At 39.2% G+C, this 10,470-nt stretch overlaps 1 protein-coding gene across 1 annotated transcript in view; it reads right to left on the reverse strand.

The window, feature by feature from the left end:
* Window positions 1–10,470, reverse strand: part of LOC122803782 (extracellular calcium-sensing receptor-like) — a 238,218-nt gene that overhangs the window by 123,545 nt on the left and 104,203 nt on the right. The window contains exon 2 of the mRNA XM_044073470.1: window positions 2,623–3,453. Coding sequence (XP_043929405.1) covers window positions 2,623–3,453 — 831 coding nt within the window. The remainder of the gene's footprint in view (window positions 1–2,622; window positions 3,454–10,470) is intronic.

Genomic DNA, 10,470 nt, shown 5'->3' on the forward strand with positions numbered 1-10,470 from the left:
TTTGCTGTTGTTCCCATCAATTTTTTGTTATACCATCAAAAATAGAAAAACAAATGCTGACCATGCTCATAAGGATAAACTTTTTATGCCAAAACAAGTAAAAGATTTATCATGTTTTTTCTCTTCTCATTAAATGAAACTGAAAAAAAAACAGATTTTACAATCTTATTGGAGAAGAAAGGCTTCTGTTAGATTCTATTTCTAACAGCAGTAACATAAGATGTGTGAAACCAGATAAGGGGGGAGGGTTAGTCATCATGGACATGTTGGACTACATCAGCAGAATGAATCTATGCTTCCATAGAACTATAGTTGGATGGATTACTGTTGTTCGAAGATATTTCTTTTGAATTGTATTATTACTTGAAAGTGCCTTTCCCTATTGTACCAAATAATTTTGTGATCCCTAAAATACATTCTGATGTGCAGAATCCACCACTCAGGCCCATTGTCTTGACTGCAGGGTCCATAACTGAGCCCATGGCAAAATATATAGATTTTCATTTGAAGTCTTTGTTTTGAGATCATGGACACATCCTAATGGATTCATGGGACTTTGTGGATAAGCTGAAACAGTTGACAGTCAGTGAGGAGCATGTACGTGTTACATTGGATATAAAAGATCTTTTCATGGTTATTCCCCATAATGATGGATTGGAGTAGTTTGGGGAAATAGTACATGCTTCTAAACTTCTTGACACCAGTGGGTTCCAACTCATTACTGAATTTATGGACACTGTCTTACATAATAATATTATATTTTTCGAGGGCGAATACTTTAAACAGGTGAGTGGTGTGACCATGGGGGGCAGCATGTGGCCCCAAATTTGCCAAAGCAGTGTTGTTAAAATGGGAAATAGGATTTGTTTTTAAGTCCAGTTCATTCAGACACTATGAATGTTACTGTTGTTTCCTGGATGATATATTTTTGTATGGTCTGGGATTACTGAACAGTTGTCAGATTTTGTAAGGAGTTTAGAATAATCTACACAATTTCTTAGATTCTCACTCCACACATTGTAAGAGGATACATATCTTGGATGTGGTGGTAACCAAGACAGAAAATGGCAATGTAGCCACTACAGTGTGCAAGAAACCTACACACAGCAATTCTTATTTACATTTTAAAAGTAGTCACCCTTTTCATCAGGAAAAAGGGTATCCTAAAAAGTCAATTCATTTGCATTTCTAGGTTAACAATGGATGACATTCAGTGTAAAAGACAATTTGATATCCTGAAAAATATGTTCCTGGAATGTGAATACCCTGTTGCACTTATTTGCAGTGTCATGATCGATGTTTGGAGTTGCACAGCAGATAAATATGTACCTATAGTGTCTAAAGGGTTAGAAACAGATCAGAATGGAGGAATACATACTGATAGATCCAATAATTTGAGCAACTATTTTGTCGTACATTAGTCTATGGATGCTATAGATATAAGGAATATTATTTTTAAGAACTGGTTTCTTTTGCATGATACGACAGACTTTAAAGAAAAGTTTCACCAACTGCCAACATGTGTTTACAAGAGTAGATGTAATATAAAGGACATCTTGGAGAGGGGTGCTAACAAGAATTATTGTGGTGGGGACCACAAAACCAATAATTCCAGCCATCGTAAGCAGTGTTGTTATATGGAGGAGGACTATGAAGGATTACTATGGGATAAAAGTAGGAAATGACATAAAGCAGGTAGATACTACTGTTACTGGTACCTTGTGAAATGCACTTCATGCACTGCTTTTTATGTTGGTAAGACGAATAATTCTCTGAACAAATGGGTATATCAGCACCTATATAGTATTAGTGAAAATGATAGTAAAAGGGTCCTGGCAAGGCATGTCATGGAACAGGAGCAATTTGTGAAATTCAGATTCTCCATGCTTGAAAAGATCAAAGTGGATCAGTACACTGGTGATTGGAAGAATTCATTGTTGCAGAAGGAGCTGAAATGGCAATTAAGGTTAAATGCCACCTCCCCAATGGATATTAATGAAGCTGTATCACTAACAAGTGAATTAGGATACAGAGCTTCAAAACTTTGAGTTAGTTCAGTTTTTGTGTTACTATCCCTATAAAATTTCTGGCAGACTTTTACAAGGTTGCATAGTTTCCTTTTCCTGTTTGTATATAAGCAGACAGCTTCTGCCTGTGTTTTCATTGTCTTTGTATTCTCAAGATGTCCATCATAAGAGTGGATGAAAGTGCTTAATTTTAATTAGTTTTAGTATTAAAAATTTGTTAATTTTATGTACTCACTTTGGTTCCTTAGTCCTTGACAGCATTTGGATCATGTTGAGGTTTATTTTGCAAAAGTAAGAACTGCAAAGTGACAGAACATTGACTGATACAGATATAGCCTAACTATACCACCTACATATCAGGCACTTTCTACAAATCAAACATTGCATACTGAACTAGGGTAAATTACTACATTATTTATCATGCAATATAACGCACTACATTAAACTGATAAGCTAAATTTAGTGTATGTATGTATATATGTATATATATATATATATATATATATATATATATATATATATATATATATATATATATATATATAGAGAGAGAGAGAGAGAGAGAAAAGACATCCATAATAATGCACTGCTTTACCTGCCATGGTTCAAAGTTCTGTAGTACTGCACATGTGTTGTTCATAAATGGTCCTTCTCCATGTCTGCATGAAATCATGTCATGTAAAGCATGGGCAACAGCATATAAGGCATTATAGACATTGTATGTAGTTCTTAAATCAGCAAGTTTAAAAAAATCCATTTTCATGCCTTCTAGTTTTTCATCACCCTTACAGATTTTTGATTCTTTGGTCAGGTTTTTATTAATGTTATCCACGATCTGCAGTTTACAGTCAAAAACAAGTTCCCAGAATATTTTCAGAAATACATCATCTGGATTAATGTAAGGATTAAGTCTGTAAATGAACTCATTGAACCCTGGTATGTTCCCTCTTCTCACTACAATGCCAAAAGTTCCTTGTAAAGTTCTCAAAAACTCATTCTTAGCAAATAGGTAAGACTGTGCCCAGTCGTTACTGGCGACCCAGACTTTTCCAGTAACATTGTTCCTTGCAATCATTTCCATGACAGGATAGACATCAGTATCAATGGAATAGATGACTATCACATTTGCAGAAGATTTCCGAATTGTTTCACTTATGGACAGAATTTTCATCTCAGAGTACACTGCAGGTATTGTTTCAGAAAAAGCAATGCAAGCTCCAGCCTTGACAAGTTCATCTTTTACAGTAAGGCTGCCTTGCAAGCCATAATCACTGCTGTCTGACAGAAGTCCAACCCATGCCCAACCAAAATATAGGACCAGGTGAGCTATACCAATGGACTGGTAGAGGCCACTTGGAAATGTCCGAAGAAATGATGGAAACTGAGTTTTGTCGCTTAAAATTGTAACTGTTGCTCCATAACTTATCTGGAAATAAATATTTCAAATCTGTATAGGATTGAATGATCACAGCTTTTGCTAACATTGTTCCATAGTATTCATAAAATATCTTTGTTTGTCAAGCTCAGACTACTGAATAAATATGCTTAAACAATAAGATTTCCATATGTTATATTTACAATTATGCATGTTAGCACCAGTAACATTTTAAAACATTTGTGTTCATTGTTCTGTAAATACTGAGTTCCATGACAAATACGCTAATGCTATCTTCAGAAGAGACACAGACATTGTGATGTTATATCCTAAGCATGTACTGCCAAACTCCTAACTATCTATAACCACAAATCCACTTCCAAGCCAAAAGTCAGACACTAACGTCCATTTGCGGATGGTTTTGATCTCATATCCTTTTACTAAATATGCCACTTCAAAGGTCAGAACACCTTGTGGCAAGTTTATTTAGTTAAAAGAGTGCTTTATTTCCTTCATACAGAGGTTGTGGGGAGGTGGGGGGGTAATGCTGTATGTAAAACAAATGCTTTTTGACAGTTTTTGGTTAAAGCTTCAACTATATATAGTTATTTCTTTCTCTCTGAAGCATCAACCAATTTAACATCATGGAGACATAATAAACGTTTCTTCATGTCTGTTTCCAAATTTTAAACATAATGTCTAAGACCAGTTTTTATCCTTAGAAGTGACTTTAAATCAGAGTTTCACTACTACAGAGTCTCCTGCAACAGTTTATTGCAACTTTCTTTGTAGCACTTTGGAAAACACCAGAAAGGGTTTTGCCCAGCTGAGTGAGTAACTACAGAGACATTTAATAATTTGGTAATATAAGTTTTGGTATGTCTCATTCCTATTGGATAAGCTGCAAAATGTTTGCATTTGCTGTCTGTAAAGTTGACCTGTAACATTAATTTTGAACATTTAACAACTTACCCAATTCATACAAGTTTTGTTTTTCCCTGGCTTTCACTTGTAAGCATCTGTAGCAAGCATATTTTTTTGTAGTTCATCCGAAGCAGAGCAGAGAATAACTTGTCTTAATACAAACAATGTGAAGTACTATTATCTTAATAATAAGTAATTAATTCACATAGAGAATTCTTTAACCAGGCACTACAAACATTAAACTTTAGCATATACACTTAAGATGGTAAGATGATCCTCATATGATGTAAACTATCCAAATGTTAACTGTTAATAATGCATACTTTGGAAGAAAAAATGAAAAAAGAAGAAAACAAGTAAATTCCTGGAACATAAAAATCAGTTGTAGAAAAAGACTAACCTATGCAATTAATGAATGTCCCAGGGATTCATGAAGCTTGGCGCAAGGACAGTTTTAGCCTTGCGCCGAGCGTCCTCCTTTCAGATGGTGCAGCAGCACCATATGAATATTTATAAGGGCGCGACACCACACCCTCGACGTGCAGAGGAAACCTGTGTGTCTGTGTGCGAGTGAAGGGGGCATGTTTAAGTGCTCTACGGAGGCTTAAACATGCCCCCACAGTTGCACAACCTACTATGCTTACTATTAGAGCCTGCCTCTAATAGTAAACAATTATGTCAGTGTCCGTGGATACTGAAATGTATGCTAAGCATACAAGAGTGTCCACAAACACTGAAATAAAATCAAAGTAGTAAACACACAAGCACAAAGTGGAATGTTGATCCCCGTCCCTAGAACTATCACAATTAGATTCCCCATGTCCCTATTTTACATTTGTATCGCTTCATTATTGAAAGTGTAAGCAAAGCGCAGTGTGTTTGCTCTTGCTGCCCCCTGCTTAATGTAGCTTACACGTCAAAATCATCCAAATAGAAAAAAACATGCGTAATTAATGTTAACGTCAATAGTGTAGTGGTTAGAGCATCCGCCTAATGAACAGGCATTCACGGTTAGTCCCACTATAGCACATATCATTTTCCATGTGGAATGTATATATGAACATATTTATACATCGTTTTGCTGTATAACCTACATAATAACATATAAATGTGAACTGGAGTACTGCATGAAATGTTTAACTAATGTCATTTAATCAAAGTGGTAGTGTCATAATGAATAAGGCACTAGTAAGCAGGTGTAAGCACAAATAAGCAGTAGTAAACATATATAAGTAACAGTAAGCAAGTCTGAGTGTGTTTGCATGGGTGTAAGCAGTGCCCAGCATAGGAAATGTATATAATTATGCAGATGTATGTGCATGTGTATGTACAGATATATAATACATATATATATATATATATATATATATATATATATGAAGAATGAACGTTGTAACAATAAAGCATACAAAAAGAATGAGAAGGGAATCAACAGCAACTCCAGTATTATTTAGTGCTGTCAGCTTATGTCATATCAAGCTGGGCAGGGGTGAGCAAATCACTACTACCTAAACCACAGGCAGGATACTACCAGTGGGAGTAACATTGTCGATCTGCTAAGTCTACTTTACAAACAATCACAGGGTAGTCCCTGGTGGGACTACCCAAAAATTGCTAGGATGGTTGGACTTCCGACCATTACACAAGCAAGAGCAGGTATGTTCTAGGACTAAATGGTGGGAGAGCCTGATGATACATGGGTTGGGGCAACATATGTGTAGGGTTCCTAATGCTGGGGAGAGGGCAATATGTGGAGGTGTGTCATGGCTGTGATAGCAACCAGAGAATGGATGGTTTGCATGTATGTCGAACTTGGGTGGGGTGGAAGAACCATGGGTATGAAATTATGGATCCAGGTGTGTCGGGGTTGGATGGCCAGGTTCTAATTGGACTGCCTTGTGGAGGTCAGCGAGTTCGTTATAAGTATATATGCATACACACATGCATACATCTATATGTAGAAGTACATTCCCTGTAACACATTCATTCCTTTTGCAGACATAAATAACATGAAAGTGCCCCTACAAACCTCGACAGTAGATAAAATAATAGGTTGTGCATAAGAGGGAAGGGACGAATCTGCAAAAATGCAGAAGTGTGTACTTTGTCCGAAGTCAGTGCTGTTCTCAAAAAATAAAATGTGAGGACTTTCTCACTCATGGAATCATTCCTGTGATCTGCCTGCTATGGCAACGCCAACCACTAAACCGGTCCTATTTGTAATATAATTTCCCTGAACTCATACATTATTAGCTCTCATGTGTAACATGTGCTTTACCACATAGTCATAGTTATTAATTTATTGCAGTGTCATGTTAATGGGAGTAATGATGTAATGAAGTATAGAGTCTAATCTTGAAATAAATATATGTGTGCCCAGGTGGGACAACCCAAAAATTGTGAATAGTGTCCTATTGGTCACTCATTTCACTAAAAGTTTGGGATGTCTGAGGATACGTGTAGTGAGTCAACCCATGGGATGGGTCTACAGGAGTAGGGAGTGGCCAGTGTGTAGTGGTGTGGATATACCGTGTATCCAACTGGATAATGGATGACTGCTGTGTCAGTGAAGTGTTGTGGTGGGTGTTTGGGGAAATAGGATCCATGGGTATATGGGTATATATGCAAATGAAACAGCACAGCAATAGTGTAGTGGTTAGAGCATCTGCCTAACAAACAGACATTCCTGTTCCAAATCCTACTGCAGCATATACCATTTTCCATTGGTAATCTGTATATGAACATATTTTAACATCTGTCTGGCGTATAACCTGCATAATAACAATTAAAAGTGAACTGGAGCGAAGTGTCAGTGTCATAATGAATAAGGCACTAGTAAGCAGGTTTAAGTATAAATAAGCAGTAGTGTGCATATATAAGCACCAGTAAGCATGTTTAAGTGCATTTGCACTGGGGGTATGCATTGCCTTACAGACATATATATATATATATATATATATATATATATATATATATATATATATGTATATACGTATATATATATATATATATATATATATGTGTGTGTTTGTGTGTGTGTGTGTGTGTGTGTGTGTGTGTGTGTGTGTGTGTGTGTGTGTGTGTGTGTGTGTGTGGGTGTGTGTGCATAGATAAACACAGATATACAGCTATGATAGGAAACAGCACACAAGAATGACATAAGTTCATAGGCTATGCCAATGAAAGTGAGGGGCCCAAGCAAGAAACATGTAACACGTAGCATGACCTCGCTCCCCAGTCGGACAGAGGAAACATACACACAAACCCACAAACAATGTAAATAGTCCACTGCTGCCTAGACCACAGGCAGGATACAACCGGGGTGGTGGGCAGAGTGCACCCATGAAATCTAATCTTGGAACAGACAGGAGCATCCCTTGCGGGATGCCCCAAAAATTGACATACAACCAAAGGAAGCCGACACGACGGCCATTCTGGCTGGGGTGTGTACATACCCGGAATACAAGGGTGGGAAAGTCTGATGACCCATGGGTCGAGACAATGTACGACATGGGTCCCGTGAAGTGGAGAGTGGGCAGCGTGTAGTGGTGTGTTCAGACCCAACCTGCACCCAGAGTAAGGATGGGTGCTGTAGAGGAGGTGCGGGTGGGGGAACTATGGGTAGCTAGTTATGGGTCTAGGTGTGCAGGTGTTGGCTGATGTGGGTCTATATGGACAGCCCCAGGGATGTGAGCAAAAGTGTTCATTGGGCAGAGGCATCACCCAATGAGCAGCTACACCTGCTACGAGTCCCACTGCAGCAAAGTCTAATCTACATGGCAGAGAATGGAATAACCAGATGTAGATGTATATATGTAGAGGAATGTGTGTGTATATCTGCCCATAGCTACATGGAGATATACCTCTCCATCTCCATAGTACAAATGTATGCATACAGAGACAGAATACATATACATACCCACATATAGAAATATACATATGCAGACATCCATACACCCATATGTTGCTAGATATGCATAAACAGCAATATATAAATATATACATGTATGCATTCATATACAGATATATCTGTATATAGTAATGTAGATATATATATATATATATATATATATATATGTGTGTGTGTGTGTGTGTGTGTGTGTGTGTGTGTGTGTAAATATACACATGTAAATAGCTAGGATATGATACAGCAGTTATGAACTACATATGTTCACAGGCCATGCAAATGGGGGTGAGGGGTCCAATCAACAAACGTGTAACACGTAGCATCAACCACCCCCACCTAGACAGGTGAAACATACAAACACATGATACAAGTAAACACACCACTGCTTCCCAGACCACAGGCAGGATACTACCAATGGGAGAGGACTGCCAGGTCTAATCTTGAAGCAAAGACATCAATGTCCCTTGTGGAACACTCCAAAAATTAATGATCATCGGAGTCAGTCCCAGTAATGATTCATCAAAACAGGCTGTATACGTACACGGACCAGTAGGTTGTGCAAGCCTGATGACCCATGGTCGACACAACGTACGACATGGGCCTTGACACATGGAGAGTGGGCAGTGTGTAGTGGTGTGGTTAGTCCCCACCTGCACCCACAGTAAGGATGAGTCAGGTGGGGGAACTATGGGTATGCAATTATGGGCCTAGGCATGCAGGTGTTGGCTGGCGCACTTGTATTAGGACCACCCTGGGGATGTAAGTAATATTCCGAAATGGGCAGAGCTTATGCCCATACCTTTCAACCCCTAAGAGCAAAACCACTGGACAGTACATAAACCGTTGGGGGAACAAATAGGGACAGAAAGCACATATTCCACTTACAACCTTAGAAAGCTGACAGAATAATAGGTATGCATTAGCATGACTCGGCTGAAAGATTTGGGGCCCTAAACCCAATTACTTGTCTGTATTTAATGGTGTCATTTCCCAGGTATTTGCCAGACAGGTGCAGATTGTAAGAGGAACACACCAATAGTATGAAGCAAACTCTAGACAGGCCATGGATTCTGTACAGTCGACCAGCATGCTTATGCCTAATGGGCAGCCATTCCCGATATAGGTCCCACCGCAGCACAGTCCAGTTTATATGGCTAAGTACAGTATAACCATATGTGTCATTGCATAACCCAATACACAACACCTACGGACACATGGTCACAACATCCCACTGTAGGCATGTAAGCCAATGTAATAGGTATTATTGTAGTCCTCACCCCCACCCAGGGGTTTGAGTGTCTGATGCAAACACCAAATGCAGTGCATTTGCAAGTGTGGGAGCAAGCGGGTATAAGCCTGTTTGGCCACCGGTATGTTAGTACCACACTGGTGAAGCAATGTAGAGGCTAAATGAGTATAAGAAACTGAAACCGGAGGTTAGCATTGCTTAGGTCCACGCAAACCCACACACACCTGCTCACAACTGCTCTAAAGTGCCTTAATCACTCTGTACCCAACAGCTCATGTTCTGGCCAGCAACAAAATAAACAGCCTCTGCAAGGCTAGAATTCAGGACCCTGTATATCACAGTCACAGTAGTTAACCACTATGCCATGATAGCAACACATATAAAGGAGGTATCAGCAAACTAATCCTCACCACAGGGAAATCAAATCAAACATGAACTGAATCTATGTACAGTGTAATGTTCTATAACCCGCCACAGACCATAAATATGTGAATTGGAGTACTGCAGTAAACATAGAGTTGGGTGTCACTGTAATAAAGTTATGAAGTCCCCAGGACCCCATACACTGTATGTACACATGAATGATGGATACCAGACACATATATAACCTGTAATGAATAAGACATAGCTTAGCTTTTTTCGAAACTGGCCAATTACAGAAAAGTGCAGGAATCCGGCCCTACTTAAACCGAAGAGGCAGGAATGCGAGCATCTGCCTCCAGGCAGAATGGCTGGAGTGGGAGAAGGCACTCACTTTAGAGAGCAGCACTGGGGCATCCAGGAGTCCAAATTCATGGTATGGCTCCTGGTAAAGCACCATGACAGGACACTACTGCAGGGCCAGTACCAGGGCTTGCAGTACAAAATGGAGGCCTGAGACAGTCTCGCCCGTGACTTCACTAGTACCACAGGTATCCCCCAGACTGGTGAGCAGGTCAGGCACCACCATGCAGACCTGAAGAGGTGGAAGGGGGATGTCCTGGAACAG

The sequence above is a fragment of the Protopterus annectens genome, chromosome 6.part0, assembly GCF_019279795.1.
Source record: "Protopterus annectens isolate FY-2018-M chromosome 6.part0, PAN1.0, whole genome shotgun sequence".
In the NCBI taxonomy this organism is placed as follows: Eukaryota; Metazoa; Chordata; order Ceratodontiformes; family Protopteridae; genus Protopterus; species Protopterus annectens.